Genomic DNA, 19,391 nt, shown 5'->3' with positions numbered 1-19,391 from the left:
TGTATTAACAAAATATTTGATGGTATTATTATTATCTTCTCATGATAATACAATTCAAATTTAACAATTTAAAGATCAAAAAGAGGAAATCAATATTTATTTTTACTCAATTCACATATCAAATTATTTTTTATCAACACAAAACATCAAATTGAGAACACAGAGTACTGTCCTAAAGTTAAAACGTCTGAGGCCAGACTACAGGCACTTCAGCACGAAATCGTTTGCAGAGAGATCTAATTTATTGTAGTGGTTCAAAGGCAAAATGGATCCTGAGGCTGAGGACTTTGAATACCAGCTGAAGTTAGAGCAGGAAGAGCAATGGAAACGAGACAATGGATACATCTACACCGATCCTAATGACGGCACAATGTATGAATGGGACCCTGAAAAGAAGGCATGGTTCCCAAAGGTAAGCTAGTTCGACAACACGTTCAAATCGCAATGAAAGACCGCTGGCTGGCGCGGGCGCGGGCAAGAGTGGGCGCCTGGCAAAGGCTGTCCAAAGACTCCAAAACTTACAAAAGAGCAAACTCCCAAGTTTGGGCTAAAGACAAGGGGGAACTCCACTCTGAATTTCTGATATTTTTTTTTGCTAGACTAGATGGGCATGGGCCTTGGCCTGGGTTAAGCCTAAGGGAATGTAATTAAACTAAAAAATCAACGAAAGTTTGAGCAAAATGAAAATCTGATTAAAAATCATGATTTATTAAACTCAACAAATTAAGTAAGAAAGAGAAATTAAGTTGGTATATTCAGTAGGCCTAGGGGCGCTGGTCCGAGAATAAGGATCGTTTGCATAAACTAGCATTTTCTGCATAAACAAGCGTTTTCTGCATAAACAAGCGTCGTCTTCTTAAACGTGGACGGATGCATCCTCGAAAATAGGGATCGTCCGCATTTTCGCAGACATTTCATATTTTTGATCGGCACGGTGGATTTTCTTGATGCAATTTAGACTTCTACATTGTCTTTGTACCGAGACTTTCACATAATATGAGCGATAAATCCTTGGGAAGACGGACAACCCATAAGAATAGACGGTCAACTAGGGTTATTTTCTTAAGCTTAATCCATTTTTAGCATCGCCAGCGGGCGATTCGGTAACCCGAATGAGTACATGTAAATGAGAAATCCAATGTGTGTGACAGAAGGAAGCAAACAAGGTGGCGGTGTCCAAATACATTATTGCTGACTTTTTAAAAGTTGAAATCAATAAAATACAGTTTGGCAACTCTGTGACTTCTCTTACTAGGTTCTCTCCCATTTTTTTTGTAGCTCTACTAAATCTGATCTGCAAGAATCTTCAAGGTTGAAGGAAGCAGAAGAAAAAATGAGAAATTGCTATTCTCTAAGCAAAAGATTTAATCATATATGCACCCCAAAAATTATCATTGTACATTTGTACACATGTTTTACACAACCTCTGCATGAAACAAACCTATTTCTTCATCGGCAACATCCAAAAACAGAAGGCAATTAATCAAACTGTCTGTACAGAGCAAATGAGAGAAGACCTCAAATGATGTGTCACAGATTTCCAAAGAGCTAAGAATCCAAGTCACAAGAAATTTCCTTCATGTTTTTTTAATGCAAATTCATTACCCTTTTCAAAGGTGGATGAGAACTTCATTGCATCTTACCAAGCCAGCTACGGTGTCACGACCGATGAGAACACTGCAGACGGTCAGACCGATCCACAGCCTTCAGCAGCAGCAGCTACATCAGCATCGGCATCCTCAGGGACTCCAGGAACGTCTGCAGGAGTGGGTGAAGACACCACACCAGGAGGGAAGGATGGAGCCAAAGGAGAAGGGGAAGTGAAGAAGCTAGATGAACAACCCCAGATGCTCTATAGGTACCAAAAGATGCAGATGAAGAGGAAAGCAGAACAGAAAAGTGAGTTTCATTTTTATTTGGATAATCATGACTGAACCGAAAACAAATACTTATATTATGTACATTGTTTTGATACAATATTATATTGTGTGTAGCCTTGACTGTTTATCCTAAAGAGTTTCAGTGATTTTGTATCTACAACCTGTAGTTGTTCAAGATGATAGATACTTAATAGTCTGAGATACATGTAATTTATCTCACGGAAAATATGTGTATCAATCTTTATCAACTTTAATTGGTTGTCATACCTGTAACTGTATACAACTACTTTGGAATGTTTCAATACGGGATAAATTTATATAATTTTTTTGAATAGTTTCATATTTTGTTGATAAAACGAACACGCAAGTTTATCAGAACATTCAAATATTCAAACTGGTTGATTCAACTTTGAAATACTAATGCAGGAAAAACATGAAGGATCACAAGAGCTCTCGGACACTAGGAAAATGTTCTGCTAAATATCAAGGAAACACATGAATAGAATTTTCTGAAGGAAAACTCATATTTACTAAAGCAAAGCAACTAATGTCCCAAGTGTGCCCTCCCTTAATAAGTCACAGTTGTAATGTATATTAATCTCTGTGATTATGCCCCCCTCCTCCCAGGCTGGTTCGAGGTCGATCCCACCAAGAACACCAATGTCTACGTGAGCGGCCTTCCAACTGACTTGTTATACATATTAATCTCTGTGATTCTACCCCTCTCCTCTCCTCCCCTCTCAGGCTGGTTTGAGGTCGATCCCACCAAGAACACAAATGTCTACGTGAGTGGCCTTCCAACTGACATCACCCTAGAGGAATTCCAGGAAGTAATGGCCAAGTGGGGTATCATCATGTTGGAAGAGGAGACGGAGAAACCCAAGATCAAGCTCTACATGGACGAGGAGGGCAGACCTAAAGGAGATGGCAGATGCTGCTATCTCAAGGTGAGTAGACTGCCAAGTCGTGCGTTTTTAACGGGGGAAAAGGGGGAAATACGTTTTTACGTTTTGCTGTGCTAAAATCTGTTTTTTGTAAGTTCCGAGAATGGCTGTGCGAACGTGGCCGGCTGCCGATATTGTATAAAGTAAAGCCTGTTGCAAATTTCTTTCTTTTCTTGTTCACAGAGAGAGTCAGTTGACCTTGCCTTACAGTTGCTGGATGAGTCAGAGATCAGAGGTCACAAGATTCATGTAGAGGTCGCGACCTTTACCCTCAAAGGAGATTATAAACCTGATATGAGGAAGAAAAAGAAACCCAACAAGAAAAAGAAAGGAAACGTTCAAGACAAGTGAGTCATTCATTTGTTTTAATTATTCTTTACCTGGCAATATAATTGAAGTTATATATTCTATTATAGAGCAATGACAAAGGAGTTTTGTGTTTATTTATGCATAGGTAAACTCAAGCCTTTTATTAAGTCAAAGCAGACCGGGAGCCAAATATCTGAATAAGCGGCTCCCGGTCCTTAAATTTTTTAGAGGACCGGGAGCCGTTTTCCAGGACCAGGAGCCGTTTCCAAAATTGATGAAAATATGTATTCCTTTAAATTATTTGTTAACCGTTACCTTTTATTTATACATACGGTAGTTTAATTTCTAGTTTAAATGTTGAGCACTCTAATATTAAATCACTCATACCTTGGATAAATCTGTCATTTGTAGTTGTTGTTGTTGTTCATGTTTAATACTATTTTCATGCTGTTAAATGCAAAAATTGAAAAATGTTAGGAAGGGGGGAATTAAATTATTTTTACAATTTTTTTCATGCAGAGCTGCCAACCTGTCACTTTCAAAAAACATATTATTCAGCTTAATAATTGAAAAAGCATATTTTAGGTGAAAAAACAGATTTTGCCTGTTTTACGTTTTTGTTATTTTCCCTATAAAATGCTATTGCATTTATGTTTCTTTGAATAAAAACGCATTTAATCATTGAGAGCAGCCGACCTGTCACTTAAAAAAAAAATAACAAAAAAAATATTAAAAAAAAAAAAAAAAAAAAATAGAAAATTTAAAAAAAATTATTTGTTAAATATATTTACCTATTTTATCAGAAAAATCTATTATTTAAAACATCATATAATTTTAGTCAATGAGTACGAAGGTCGCTGAATTGCAGCGCAACACACGATGATGTTCTATGCCGAAGGTGCGGCACACATTGGTGCTTAATTGCGGTCGAATCAAGGCAAGTCTGGAGTTGCAATAAACTTTGTACATAAAGTCAATGCATCAGCAGGTCCGGTGTTCGTTTTTCATTTGACTTTTTGAAGATACCATCACATTCGAAGGGCATGCGATAGGCGAAAAAACTTTGGTGAAGTTGTTTCTTAAAACTGGGCTAAACCCCCGTGAGCTTTGGAAATATGGCTCCGATTCCGCATTTTTGACAGCAAAATTTGGCTTTTGGGATGGATTTTTGGAAGTTACATCGGGACTTTCTTGTACTGACACTGTGTGTGTAGTGCAGTGCACGGATTATGTCATTTGTGTGTGTATGCATGGCCTGGGGAAATGCTCTCGTCTTTGAGTGGTGTACATCCCCTGTATTGTGTGCAATGTACATGAGTGCGCGCTACAGGAATCGCCAACACAAAGCAATAGCGAAACTATGCATATGCTCGTTCTCACAGCCAGCCGCTAACCACGTTCGCACAGTCAAACTTTTAGACGGAGTGAGAGTGTTGTTCGCGTACTCTCGATCTCAGCTAGCGGTCTGCACGCCGCTGCTAGCCCCCATAGCGGTGGCGCTAGGAGTAGGATATAACGGCCGCTCATATTCGTGCTGCAATTGTTTCTGGGCGATTTTAATTAGGATTCTCATTATAAAATGATTTGTTAGGGTTCATTCAGTCCACGTTTTACTCGTATCAAGTAAGTTTTTGTCACATTTGTGAACATTAAGTGCTAGACATGTGGAAGTTTATGAAACAGAGAATGTTAATTCTCCCAGACCGGGCGCCAGAAATAAAAAATGACCGGCGCCCGGTATTCATTTTTCCCGTCTTACCGGGCGCCAAAAGTCAGGGACCGGGGGGTAAAAATCGCCCGGCGCCCGGTTAATAAAAGGCTTGGGTAAACTTTAATGCATGTAAACATCATTAATTAGATAAGTAAACTTTAGTGCGTGTATATATACTTAAAATGTGTTTCTCATGCTGCATCATAACAAAGACTGTCAGCTTTCTGAGCAACTTTCTCTGGCTGCTGATCAAGCTGACAGAAAAGCAAAATTGAATAGCTCCCTCTATAGTTCATTGCTGTCTACCTTTGTATGGGATGAAAGGTAAATTAAAGAAAGAGGAAAGAAAATAAAGTAACATCAAAGATGTGTGTAGAATAAGGAGGACCTACATGTAGTACATTTAGGTAATGGCCCAAAAGTGATAATCATAGTTGGAAAGAAGTCTGTAATGGGGATAGGGGTGGGTTGATGATAAAATAATTACTACTTCTCATGATGATGAGAGGATACTCACTGGAGTATAATAATGTTGGGTGAAGATTGGAATGGTTGATAGAGATTTTGAAGATGTTATTGATGTCATTGATGATGAGGATTGTGATGATGATAATTCGATGGTTCGTTTTTATAATAATTGTTATAAAGACAACAATTACATGTATGATGATGCTGATAATAGTAGTGATTATTCTGTTCTAAAGGCAAAGCTATCCAAAAGTTTTTTTTACTAAACTTCAAGAAAATGTTTGGTTTGGTTTGAATTTATTTCATATAAAATCACCCAAATCATCTTGGACTTTATTACACATTACTTGATTGATTGATTGCATTGGTTTGAAACCTTACCCATATATTATGAATATTTTTAGACCATCTTGACGAGAGAAAAATAAGAGGAAACATTAGAATATATCAATTGATTAAAAAAATACCAGGGCTCATATTCATAATATCTTACTTTGCTTAGTTGTAAATTAACTAATAACTATAGCCTACTGTATATGTCAATAACTAGGCCCAGATGTACTTTACTTATATTGTTCGGGTACAAGATTTTTAAAAGTACACTTTCTATTTCATAAACAGTATGCTTCATGTAGCTGCTAATAATGTGGTCAAGGAGGATATTGTCTGTTTGGAACCAGAAGAATGGTTATTCATGAGTTCAAACCTTTCTGGCTTGTGAACCACATTGACAAACAGTTATTCTCACAATGTCCTTCTGATTGATTTTATTTTTAACTTGTTCTTGTATCATTGCAGACTTCTCGACTGGAGGCCTGAGAAGAAGTTTCAACAGAGGAAAAGAAACGAGCAAGTTATCATCCTGAAACATGTCTTCCATCCAAGTGAATTTGAGGTATGTTTCAAACCATTGATTTGTGTATAACTATTGTAAAACTTCTATTTCTGATATGAGATTTACAAATGTGTACTGCGATCTTTAAAGGGATCCGGTAACTTTGTCTTAGATCCTTTAAAAAAATCCTTGATTTAGCTCATGTTGCAATGATAATTATAAACCCTCAGGTCAGTCAGGAACTCCATGACTTTTACAAGCTGATCGCCTGTCTGATTATCAAGATATTTATGATTGGAAATCGAAACCAAATTTTGCGTTTTCATAACACTACAGTCTATTGGGGAAATAAGGTAAGGTAAAAGGTAAAAACCGGTCACTCAAATATTTTTACTTTTTTGAGGCACTTCTAGGTCATTTTGAAGCACAATTTTTTTTAGGGCTTCAATATTTCATCATATCACAGACACTGATAACACGTAGGGCCATGCATCTCAGATTTAACATTGTTAAATGATGCCTTTAATACGAGGTGGAACCTTTCTGTCTGTGATTGAAATGTGCAACTTTGTAATGGACATGTCATTCAAGAGAATGGACATCAAAGGAAGCCATCAATTAGAGAAACACTAATAAAACTTTCTTCCATAGGCTCAGTATATTTAAACTACATGTACGTGTAATGCTTGCATATGATGTGGATCAAGTTTTATTGGCGTTGTTGTTTCTTTTTCGTCTTTCATTTTTCTGTTTGATTGTTTGTTTATTTGTTTCATATTCTCTTTTTTTTTATTGATTGATTAATAATTTGTTGTCATGTTTATTTGATTGAGTGACTGACTGATTGATTGGTTAGTTCAATTATGAGTGGACTCGTTATTTTTTTGTTCCTTTCTTTGTTTTGGGGTGATTAATGAATAAAGCAATGGACTTGAGAGTTTATCAAATCTATAAATGCTTCTTTGAAGTTGAAACCAAACTCATGCTGATTGCTGACAGGCTTTTCATTCCCTGATTTCTGCTTTTTGATGTCCGATTATTGATTCTGAATGTTGTTTGGTGTATGCTTGCATGAACTTGAGTCTGTATTGAAGAAACCCAACTCTTCAAGGCTTTTAATGCACTTTTGAAGGATCACTCATCGCTGTACAAGATTCGCACACCCATGACAGTTTTCACTTGCAATTCAATCCGGGCAACATGAGATTAGCCACAATTTGAGCGGGGTCAAAGGTCGGGATTAACCAATCATCATGCAGTGTTCTCTGGGCTTTCAGGAGTAGACCTGGTACTCTGGGAGAATGACAGATCGGTCTAGAGGCCTAGAAGAAAAGGGATATAGACAGAGATGGACAAAGAAAAGAGGTTCATCCAACAGAAAATGTGATTTTGTAGACAAGATAGAGGAAAGAAGGCAAATGAGAGACTGAAAAAGAGAGAGAGAGAGAAAGAGAGAGAAAGAGAGAGAGAGAAAGAGAAAGAGAGAAGGGGGCAGAGAGAGAAAGAGAGAGAGAGAAGGGGGCAGGGATTAGTGTGGCTATTTACAAAAAATTATCATTAGTAACATATTTCCTAGTAAAAAAAGTAGACCTTAATCAAATTCAATCTTACAATTGAATTCTCTCAAATAACATTTAAACAAATTAGAGCTAAGAGAAAAACTGAGTAAAATGAACTTCATATTACAAATGATGCAAAACAAGGAAGCAAAGTGGAAAGGAGAAATAGAAGGATAAATTTTGAAAGAAAAAAAAGTCAGGAAAAAGATGGGAAAAGGATGCTTGAGAGGTGCTCTGCAGAATAGGAAAAAAGATTATTAAAAAATCTACACTTACTAAGAACTGGTATCATACTAGGAGATGTTTGGCAAAGAGAAAAAGGAAAAGAAAAAAGTGTGGCTATACCTCAGAATCCCACGGTGCATCACTCATCACCTAGCAACGTGATACGCAGATGGTGGAAGAATCAACTCCAAAGCTAGTCTTTCTTGCCAGTTGTTTGTTTGATTCAAATCCTTGATAAAATTGAGAAGTAGGAAACTAGAGCCTTTTAGAAAGTTTCAAATCAAAGTTGAAAATATGACAGAATCTTCCTCAGACATGTTTGATACCTGGATATACTGTACATTCTTGGTTCTAACTTGATCTTACCTTGTGGGCCTCAGAATGGCATTCTAGATAAGTGGCTTCATACATTGTACGAGTACTATCATTGTCATCTAATATAATTTCCTGAAACATTTCTTGAAACAAAATTTGGAGTCCTTAGAATTTATCTTACTTTATGTTCAGAGAAGAACCTCAATGTATATTAATTGTTCCATACATGTATAAGAAAACCATTATGCTGGGATCATTTTTGAGCAATGTGAAATCAGTTCAGGCTTCAGTGAGCTGCAGATTTTAGTTTTGATTTCTTTGTGCATACTAAAGGGGGAGGGAGGGGGGCTACAACCATTTCTTCCTTCCTTCTTCTTAGCAATCCCTTTAATTTTGAAATTTGTCCTAGTCTAATTTCCAAAATGGCTGTTAAGTCAAGTCTGGGAGGCTATCACTGGTCTCGATGCTCAAAGTAAATTATGAGAGGTCCGCCTTTTTCAGAAGACTGTTTACAACCTTCTCCTTCTAAACAATCCCTTTAAGTTTCAAAAACCAGTCCTAGTCCAACTTCCAAAATCTGCTGTCGGACAAGTCCTTTTTCGGATATGAACTTTTTCTTTTTCTTTTTGAAGAAAGTGACCGTCGACAACCTTCTCTTCCTAAACCATCCCTTTAAGTTTCAAAAACAGTCCTAGCCCGACTTCCCTAAACTGCTGTTGGGCCAAGTCTAGTGGTCTGTCACTGGTCTAGATGCTAGTGAAACGCCTGGTATCAGGTAGACCGAACCGGACACCCTACACCACACACCCTATTCCACCCGGACCGGGCCATTGTTGATGGTGGTGGCTCCGCCTATACTATCAATACCGGTGGTGACAGGTAAACGTACTATACATTTATTGATTCGCAGCAGAAAACAAACAGGCAATGGGATACAGTGAATGTTGCTCCCTTTTTCTTTCGTCTGCTAGGACTTCTTGTTGAATCGTGCGGGTTACATCAGGTTTTCGAGTATTGATATCATGTTTTTATCATTCTGTGATATTGGTTGTATAGTGTACAAAATAGTCTCGTTTAGAATGTGTATGACTTCCCTCTCTGTACATTGCAAATGTCTCCTACTCGCCATGGGTGATCTCTTCTTAATTGCAATCTTGTCCATGTTGCGATCGTGTCCATGTTGCGATCATGTCCATATATTGCAATCATGCCCATGTTGCAATCATGTCCTTATTGGAATCATCATATCCATATTTTAATCATGTCTATATTGCAATCATGCCCATGTTTCAATCATGTCCAAGTTGCAATCATGTCCATGTTGCAATTTAAGATTTCTGAAGCATCAAAAGAGTGAGGTTCTCTGCAAGGAAGAAATATACAATGGTCATTTATGACCCCAATGTATTCATAGTTGTGGCACACATCCGGAAAGCAAAAGGCATCATCGTTGGTGGTATTGGTGAATTATATGATGTAAATCTGACATCTGATATCTCAATGACATTTCGACTTATGAGAGTCATTAGATATTAAAGTGACTCAATGTTAAACATTGCCTCAGATTCTGAAACAAAATCCTGGATTTAGCTCATGCTGCGATCATAATTATAGACCTTTAGGTCAGTCAGGAATCCCAAGACTTTTACATGCCGACCGCATGTTTGATAATCAAGATATTTTCATAATTTCATTTTTCGTTTTCCTAACGGTTTTTATAACAATACAGTCTATTGGGGACAATGAGTATGGTAAAACGGGTCACTCAACGACTTTTACTTTTTTGAGGCACTTCATGATTATTTTGAACCACAATTTTTTTAGAGCTTCAATATCACACCGTATCACAGACTCTGATAACACGTAGGGCCATGCATCTCAGATTTAACATTGTTAAACAATGCCTTTAATATAGAGATCTCTGAGATGCCCAACTCTACCATACTGTACATTCAGCATCCTCTTGCACAGGAGTCTTGGCTTCTTGCGTGTGAATGCCAAATATGTTAGGTTGAAGGATCTCTGTGCATGTAATGGCTGCATACCTGAGATGTGCAGTTAATTGAGTGTAAACAGACCCAATTTGACCAGGGGACTTGTCTTACTTCTGAAGGGATTAGAGACACTAGGTGGATGGCAAATTAGGATGCAGAGAATGGTGCAGTTAAAGGTAAAGGTACTAAGTCCCATTTGCAGGTCAAAAAAATGAAAAGTTTAAATTCCAACGGCATTTGAAAGATAATACTAATTTAGAACTTCTCTAAAAATAAGGGGGGGGGCTTGAAAATGTCTTTAAGTGGGAAAATAACGACTATTAGTTGTCAAATCGACTTAGGAGCTATAGAGCCAATAAGTAATAGTCTGATTTTTCAGACCATTGTACCGAATGGTCGTACATTTAATGCTGTGCAAAGCTTCAATCAGTTTAATTTTGGCCATTACAAGAAGTGGGTTATTGATGTAGACAAATGCTCAAGCACCCTTTACAGCTCATTTTATGTATGTCATTACCAAAGAAGAAAAATAAGCCAGTCAGTCACTCAACAGTGTCTGACAGTGAAGTCTAGCAAGTAAACGAGTTTCCTTGCATAATTTGAATATTAGGACACTGCTAACGTTTAAATTTCACAGATAGGACATACATGACATATTCATAATTCCTGCAAAGTTCTACAGAATTTGATGTTGGCTGCAAAAGGGACATTGTATCTTTAAAGGGGGCTAGTCACTCTATCATTTCATTTTGTTGTTGTTGTTGTTGGTGGTGGTGGTGTTTTATACTCTGTAAGGGGTTCTCAATGACGATGTTTGATGATGTTGTTTTATGTTTGGTGTTTATTTTTTAAATGACTCCAAGGAGACATGGAAGAAATACAGATAAATGGTACAAAGATATTTTACTAAACAGAGACAGTAAAAAAAAAAGTAATGATGGTGTTAAGTGATCATGAGAAGTTTACATTCATCAAGAATTTTTCATTTCTTAATTAATACATCTAAAGAATAATAACCAGGAAGTTCATATATTTACAAACTTCATACTTCATGCTCTTTCACAAGCATGACTCGTACAACTTCCAAGCTTTTACATACATGTAACACCTTCTTGATTGTAGGCTCATGGCCTCATGCCTGAATACTCAGTAATATTTATGATGTACTTGTGCTCATTTGGTCAAGGATTAAGCTTCAAATATTACATGCACAATATGTACATGCTTTTCTGGAAAGCTATCCTGCAAGTTTGAATTAGAGGTAAAGGTAACGTGGGAGGAGGCTAGTTGCTTAAACCCTTATGTACATCCCAAGGCCTCCTTGAATGGTAATAATAATAATTAATAATTACAGGGCTTATATAGCGCCTAACACTTACTTTGTCTATAATTCATTACTTATCAGATATTTCTTTGTCAGAAACCTTACTTTAGAAATTAATATTATTATATTATTATCATTCTTCCTCCTCTTATTCTTCTTCTTCTCCTTCTCCTTCTTCTTCTTCTTCTTCTTTTTCTTCTTCTTCTTCTTCTTCTTCTTCTTCTTCTTCTTCTTCTTCTCCTTCTCCTTCTTCTCCTTCTTCTCCTTCTTCTTCTTCTTCTTTTTCTTCTTCTTCTTCTTCTTCTTCTTCTTTCCTTTACTGTCTGATATTGTCTTCATGCTCCTACAGGAAGATGCCATGCTGATCAATGACATCAAGGACGATGTCAAGGACGAGTGTTCAACGTACGGTGAGGTCAAGAAGGTCCTTATATTTGATGTAAGTCCTCTCCTCAATTATTAAAACTAATCTACAGAAACATTGTGGAATCGATCAGAAAAGGTTGATCATCTAGCATATTAGTATTGGTGTGTACTGCAAGGTTCTGGAATCATCAAAATGAAAAGAATTTTGACCCAGTCTTGGTAAAGTTACAAGCACTGTTTACAGAAAGATGTATATGGGACTACACCAACATGTGGCATAAAAATCTGTCATGATTGTTATGCTGTTACATGCCATATATGTATGAAGGCATTTGAAAAGCCATGCTTTTCAGGGAACATGTTTTATCCAATGTTCTTGCACACTTGCATTATAACAACGATAATGCTCACAAATTATTTTTCACCTCTTCCCAGAACTCAACCTTCTCAACACACCTTTGTTCTGCGACAAGAAAATGACATTCATTATTTATCGTACTGAATTGAATCTTGTTACATTCTTTATTCTTGTACGTTCTAGATACCGGTATGCATATAAGAACTGTGATTCCAATCACATCTTGGTGTTAAGTGTTTAATTCAAGGACTGATTTTTCTACATGAATTCTCAGGAGTTGAAATATACCTTTAATTATTTCTAGATTCTAATCATATTTTTATTTTGGTTCTCAACAGAGACATCCAGATGGCGTTGTGTCAGTCAAGTTTAAAGATGTTGAGAATGCCGACAAATGTATCCAATCTCTTAACGGAAGGTGAGATAGATCATCTTATACCATTTATTAGGTGGGCTGTATCTAATACAGACCACCTTATAATTTTGTTAAAATTGCCTTTATTATTTCTTTATTATTTATTTTTCTTATTTCGACCCACTTTTTTGTGAGCAAGATAATTTGAAAATGGCTCAATCAAATATCTTAAAATTTGGCACACATAATGTATAGGCATATGAACAAGGCACAGCAAAGTTTTCAACCTTGACCTTGACTGATGACGTCATCTAGGCGCCATTTTGTGAAATTTTCTGAAAATTTACTCATGATCATATTTTCATAACGGTAATTCATTTCTCATTCATATTTATCACGATCAAGGTCAATATCAGTTCGGTCAATTTCAGGTCAAAAAACGCGCGCGTGCGCGTACGTCCGCGCGTCAGTGCGCGCGCAAAATTTTTAAATGCTCAAATTCGTCTTAAATTTATTTTGCATACGTTTCAGGTCATTTTAAGCATTTTATAAAAAATCGCGCGTACGAGCATGCGCGCGCGTTTTCGCGCGTAACACCATTAAAAAACGTAGAATCGCCATTTTTTTTTCTTTCATGATATTTCTCATATTTTTTCAAGGAATTTGATTCCATGTTTATCTCTTTATGACCATTATTAACAAGATGAGCGTAAATTCAAGATAATTGTCAGTGCGCGCGAGGTCTTTTAATACATAGCATATATGGGCAAAAACATGCCTATACAAAATCCGTTATATCTCTTTGGAATGCACCGGGATCCTCAATTTTTTTCATATTAAGATAGAGTATGAGTCGGAAATATGATTCCATGTCTAGTTTGGCCATTAAGTGTATCGTGACATCATCACAATGGCCTTGGAACTCAAAATACGAATTTGCATATTATGACGTCAGCATATTTATGTAAAATTGATTGTATCTCTGTAAATATTGATCAATTTTCTTCAAAATTTCGATATGTTGTAGCTAAGACAATTCTCTACAAGCGCAGTAATAACCATTTTTCATTTTGATGACGTCATCATAGTGAAAATTTTGATTAAAGGCCTCATGTCAAAAACTTCATAATTTGCGTGTTATGCCTATAGAAGGTGAATTTAGTTCACGTTATGAATCTACATGATATTGTCTTTTAAGAATTTGTAAGCAGTATGTCGCTTATTTTTGCTCTATTTTGTCTCAAATGTTAGTTGACCAGCCCACCTATACTTGTTCCAAACAAGTATTATATGTCTAGTTGGATATGTAATTGTTAAACCTCTTGTTATTGTGCCCTTAAATCATATTGACTGTTTTCATTTTACTGACAAGGTTTACATGTACATGTATTTGTGATCTGGGACCATTCTTATAAAGAGTTACGATTGATCCAGATTGGATCCAGATCAATCCAGAACAATCGCAACTCTGCCGTCTCCTATCTCTTATGTACATAGTTGCGATTGATATCAATCACAAATAAGTTGTGATTCATATCGACTCTTTAAAGATGGGGCCCTGATCTAAACACTTTATGCAGCACTACAATAGGTACATGTATACAGTTTGCTATAATAGCAAGATGCTGTGAAGATAATTAGAAACATCAGATAGATAGATCTGTGAAGGCTCATTCACACATTTGTCATAGTAGACCATGGTGTTGTTTTTTTGTGTACAAAATGAATGACAAATAGGCACTATAAATTCATCTGCGCACAACAAATATAACGTAACCTCTCATTTGTTTGCTGTAAGATACAAAAAATGTGAAGCGCAGTACACTTCAAGATTACTCAAAGTAAACCGCGGTGGCTTACACCAGCATATGTGAACAGGCCTGGATAGTTATAATGAAATTGGATGAAAAAATATACTGAAAGTATTAATCGTCTAAATTTGAGGTCTGATAACTATACATCTACTGTAGATAGAAATTTAAAATTTAAAATTTAAAAATACCAATAATATCAGAAATTTAAAATTGGCTAAATTCTCTATTTTGATATCTAGGTGGTTTGCCAAGCGCAAGCTGGAGGTCACTCACTGGGATGGAAAGACAGACTACAAGATAGAAGAGACGGACAAGGAGAGGGAGGAGAGACTGAAGAAGTGGGAGGATTTCCTCCAGGATGACGAGGAGGAGGAGGACAAGAAGAAGAAGGATGGAATGAAGAAGGAAGATGACAGGATGGAGACGAGTGAAGAGACAAAGAACGTTGGAGCTGATGAAGGAATGGCGAAGGAAGAAGTGGATACTGAGAAGAAAGGAAGCGATAATGGAGTGATGATGGAGGGAACTGATGAAGAGGAAGAGGAAAAAGAGGAGGGCAATTCGTGAGATGAACAGAAGAACTGAAGACATTGCAAGGTAGGCATTGGTTTGTTTCAAAATTCAATTTCAATTCAATTCATTTTAATTGCACATTTGATAAAAATTACAATTACAAACATACAAAATACAAAGTAAATTTCAACAAATAACAAAGCAGAACAGAAGTATCAAAATGTGGGGGAACAAACAAAGGCCTAAGGCCTATCAAAGGCTCGTCCACAAACTATATGAGTAATACAGGAAAGTGGTACGAAAAAATAAAACTGGCTAATTGCAACTTGTGGATATCTTGAACTGTTTAGCTTTCGCAAATAGAGGATCTGTGTGTGCTAAAAAAGATTTTGTCAATATTTATTCTTTGTTTTAATCTGCACAATGTGTATTAAATCATATTTATTATTAATTAATGATAGACATTGTTTGACAGTTTGTGTGTTATTGGTTGTAACAACATGCCCAAAACGTCCAAGAGTTAAAATCAGAGGTTTGTTCACTTTGTTGGACCTATTTCTAAAACTATTTACATGTACATGTACCTGTTATTGTGAATTAGTAATGGTAGGAAAATGCGACACTTGATAGGATTCCATATTCGTGTTCCATGCAAAGTACTTGTTTGTTGCAACATCATTTTACGGGTTGTATGTGAGTTTTGCTTGCTGGTATGTGCATACCCAAGTAAAAAATTACTTAGCAAAATTCAGGTTAAACTTTATAAAGTTTTTTATGTACAGGTGTACATGTACAATTGTATGTACCCTAGTGATACACTGATCTACAATTTTTTTTTTTAATCACTGATAAATCTAAGTGCTTTACAGATTACAGATATCATTATTATCCTAGTCATCGTATTCATTCATGCATATTGTGCACCATCTCTTTTACAGCTTGTGAAGTTTCTAAAAACAAGCTAGTATATACTTGTAAACGTGTACACTGTATCTTGAGTTTCTCTGCTTGTCCTTTAATCTATGCATCCGTACATATGAATCCTTCCTATTACCAGTAGAAATACAACAGAAATAATTTCATGTTTCACCATTTTGTTTTCACGTAAATGTGTTTCAAAATCAATTCACTTGTTTTTACTATGCATTTGCGCCAATGCGATTGTGACTCTTTGCCACGTGTTGTCTTTATTTTGTGTATACATAAAAATTGCAAAATTAGCCCCCCCCCCCCCCCCCATACATGTACATTGAGTACCGTTTATTTGCACCAGCAGAAATGTGACTCTGTTCCAGGTTTGTCATAATTTGGCATTTACGTAAACTTTCAAAATTGATCTATTCTCAACACAATTTTGTTTCTTCGTAAAAGTTTCAAAATTACTCTACTCATACATGATCTCCATCTAAAACTCAAGCATCCTCATTCTGTAAATTGACAAGGCAACGTCCTCCTCTTTCTCAGAATTCAAGAGCACTCATAAACTTGATCAAAATCAACAGCCTCTCCGTCACAAAAGCTGTTATGATATCTTGACAGAGAATTTCCACTAGACATGAGATCTCGTCTGCTGCCTGACGACCTTTCATAACAACACTGTTCATTTGCTGTGTTTGTTTTGTTTTTAATTGTTTTGATCATCAAGATTTCCCTTTTTAGTAAGTAATTTGCACTTGTCTTCTGTGAAGTAATTTTTTGATGAATGAACTCTTGATTTTAATGACATCAAGTGGTCCATGTGATTTCTGAAGTACTAGTATACAAATGATGTGCTGTTGAGAGTGTGTTAGGGCAGGATAGTGCACAGAGTTCAGTTGGTGCACATGATACAGATAATGCATGTGCCAGTAGGCAAGTGCAATGAAATCGATTAATTTTTTAAAGTAAAGTCTTGAATTGTATTAAAACCAGCATCCTCTGTCTTATATTGACATCACACATTAGTACATTATGTATAACTTTACACATAAAAAACCTCGGCCTTCTTTTTTTCCAACTTAATTACAGTCCAACCTGTCTATAGCGACCACCCAAGGGAAACACAAAAAGTGGTCTTTGTAGACAGGTTCCTTCAGTACATGTTTCAATGAGAAACAATTTTCAAGGGAAACGAAACATGTGGTCTTTGTAAGACAGGTGGTCACTTAAGCAGGTTTGACTGTAACTAACTTATTATTCACATATTTGAACTTTTTTCACTCTCTTAAAGTCAATTCCCATAAAATGAGGATCTCCAAAGGCTTATTTTTTGTCCCAAACTTTTATGGAAAAATACATATTATTATGTCCGGCAATAGTAACAACTAAATAGCACTGAAAAGGAAACATCACAAAGCGGAGCACTAATGACCTACATACATACACCAACGCAATTTTCTTAATTTTGAAATCTGCAAAACAAGTCTTTCAGTCATGACATAGTACCAGTGAAAGTGTTTTGGGATTTGATACAAGCACCATTGTAGAAAATGAGATAAATGCAACAGAAAAAATGACCTTATCATTGAGATACTTGAAGCTTGGGATTAAGTAGACGCGTAGATTAACGAGACGCGTATAATCCCGCCTTTCTGGTTTGAAGTGTACCAATCACCTGAAAATAAATTTGTTTACTGCTAGAATGTATCAAAACAACCCCCCCAAAAAAAAAAAAAAAAAAAAAAAACAACAACAACATGGTAGCCTTTTACATCAAGAGCAAAACATGCTTTGGTGATTGGTACACCATGTAATGAAAAAAAGGCTAAATATAATATTCTTGCTAAGAATTTTTGACTGAAGAAAACAATGAGGTAAGACAGTGATTTGATACTTAGAATTTTTAGGTTAAAAGACCTTGTTTGTAAAATGTTATCACTAAACAAGAACATTTAATTTTATGTGTGAATGCTCAACTATGGAAGCTGAGAGGACTTTCACTTTGAGGAGGTACGACTGCTCAGTGGTAGAGCAGTGGTCTAGTAACCGGGAGGTCCCGGGTTCAAAGCTAACTCAATTCGCTCGTGCCCTTTGGTGATGCATTAATTCTCATTATCAAGTCCCCCAGAGAGGAAAGCTGTTGGTACCTTGTACTGCTTTCAAACTGGCTTCTATCGGAGTCACACCGATGAAAATACAGATTGATTTTTCCTTATGTAAACAAAGGTGAAACCGAGGTTTTCCCTGCTGTCGCTTTCATACTGCCGGTGAAATTCACTTGCTGTGGCGAGCCCTTGCCGAAAGTGAAAAATTATTACATAATTATTAAGCCTGAGCCCCATCTAGCTGGCATGCAGCATGTTCAACAAAAAGTCAACAAACACAGCTGGTTACGATAAAGCGTGCGTACATAGCGTCATTAGACCATATTAATTGGTGCTTTAATCGCTATTTTCTCCCGAACGCATTCACAGTGGCTTTTTCATAGGTGTCACACGATAGAATGAGAATTTCTTCTGCTCTTGAGCAGGAGAATTTAATTGCCTATTTCTCTTCTTTTCGGCTATTTAATCGGCTTTTTTCTCCTCTGTAGCATTCATAGTGGCCGTTTCATCGGATGCGTCCGGATGCATCCAATGAAAATCAGGCCAGTTTGAAAGGGGTATTAGTTGCCTGCTTTAAAAATATAAGTGTACATGCTCTACTATATCAGTCAGGTAAAACAATCAAACAAACAATCATCCAAGCAGGGACGTGATAGAGAAGGACTGGAATCAAGCCGCTCTCCTTTGACCCCATGCTCCAAGCCGCCGAAAAGTTATGCGCTAATCTGCAACTGTTGACCAGGTGGTGAGATAAAAGAGCGCATGAAATTTCAGGAGTTAGAATTCCTACATCAGAAAATGGTATCACTGCAACTGTTCGCTGTCCCTTCCAATGATTTCTCATCCATTGTTGAATGTGTAAAGAGTAGAACAAGCGAACACAAACTTGTGTACATTCATCCTTTTTTAAACTTGAAAAATACAAAAAAACACGCGAAAACACGCATTAGCAAACTTAATGTTATTGAAGATTGTAAACCATGGATCAAATAACGGGACATTAAAGCATGCACAAATTAGCGCATCATCCTAAAATATTGAGTTTTTGACAGGATGTAATTTTTCTTTTACCAACTCTGGCACACAAATTAAAGGAAGGACGGAGTTTTAAATTTGAAAATTTGTTTGATGCACTATTCCCAATAAAATCCCCATATAAAGTTTTTGATTTACACTGAAATTTTACCGGTAATTTAATATTTTGTAATTAATGTAAAACTGGAGCCTGGCTTCCGAAAGTCCCCGCAGTGGAAGCGCGGTTCGGAGCATGGAACTTCAAAGCCAAGTGGAATGTTACATATCCCATTGTTACGCTTTAGAACTCAAGAATGCGTTTGAATAAATTACAAGAGTTTCGCCTCCTTTTCTTTCACCTCCCTGATCCAAGGAACAAATCTG

General features: G+C 36.6%; 1 protein-coding gene across 1 annotated transcript; it reads left to right on the top strand.

The window, feature by feature from the left end:
• Nucleotides 1-221: 221 nt before the first annotated feature.
• On the top strand, nucleotides 222-16,693 carry LOC588416 (HIV Tat-specific factor 1 homolog). Its single transcript, XM_011666573.2, has 8 exons — nucleotides 222-412; nucleotides 1,617-1,899; nucleotides 2,625-2,827; nucleotides 3,008-3,171; nucleotides 6,111-6,207; nucleotides 11,914-12,003; nucleotides 12,627-12,706; nucleotides 14,697-16,693. Exons 1-8 carry the CDS (start codon nucleotides 266-268, stop codon nucleotides 15,022-15,024), a joined length of 1,392 nt encoding a protein of 463 aa, XP_011664875.1. The 5' UTR covers nucleotides 222-265; the 3' UTR covers nucleotides 15,025-16,693.
• The last annotated feature ends 2,698 nt before the right edge of the window (nucleotides 16,694-19,391 follow it).

This window comes from Strongylocentrotus purpuratus, unplaced genomic scaffold (assembly GCF_000002235.5).
Source record: "Strongylocentrotus purpuratus isolate Spur 01 unplaced genomic scaffold, Spur_5.0 spur5_scaffold_21, whole genome shotgun sequence".
NCBI lineage: Eukaryota > Metazoa > Echinodermata > Echinoidea > Camarodonta > Strongylocentrotidae > Strongylocentrotus > Strongylocentrotus purpuratus.
This window is presented reverse-complemented; position numbering and strand designations above follow the sequence as displayed.

Bases quoted from the DNA above. Each gene is read 5' to 3' on its own strand.
- LOC588416 (XM_011666573.2), top strand. From the start codon at position 266: ATGGATCCTGAGGCTGAGGACTTTGAATACCAGCTGAAGTTAGAGCAG. The intron at 2,828-3,007 runs GTGAGTAGACTG...TCTTGTTCACAG, and splicing joins GCAGATGCTGCTATCTCAAG to AGAGAGTCAGTTGACCTTGC. The intron at 6,208-11,913 runs GTATGTTTCAAA...ATGCTCCTACAG, and splicing joins TCCATCCAAGTGAATTTGAG to GAAGATGCCATGCTGATCAA.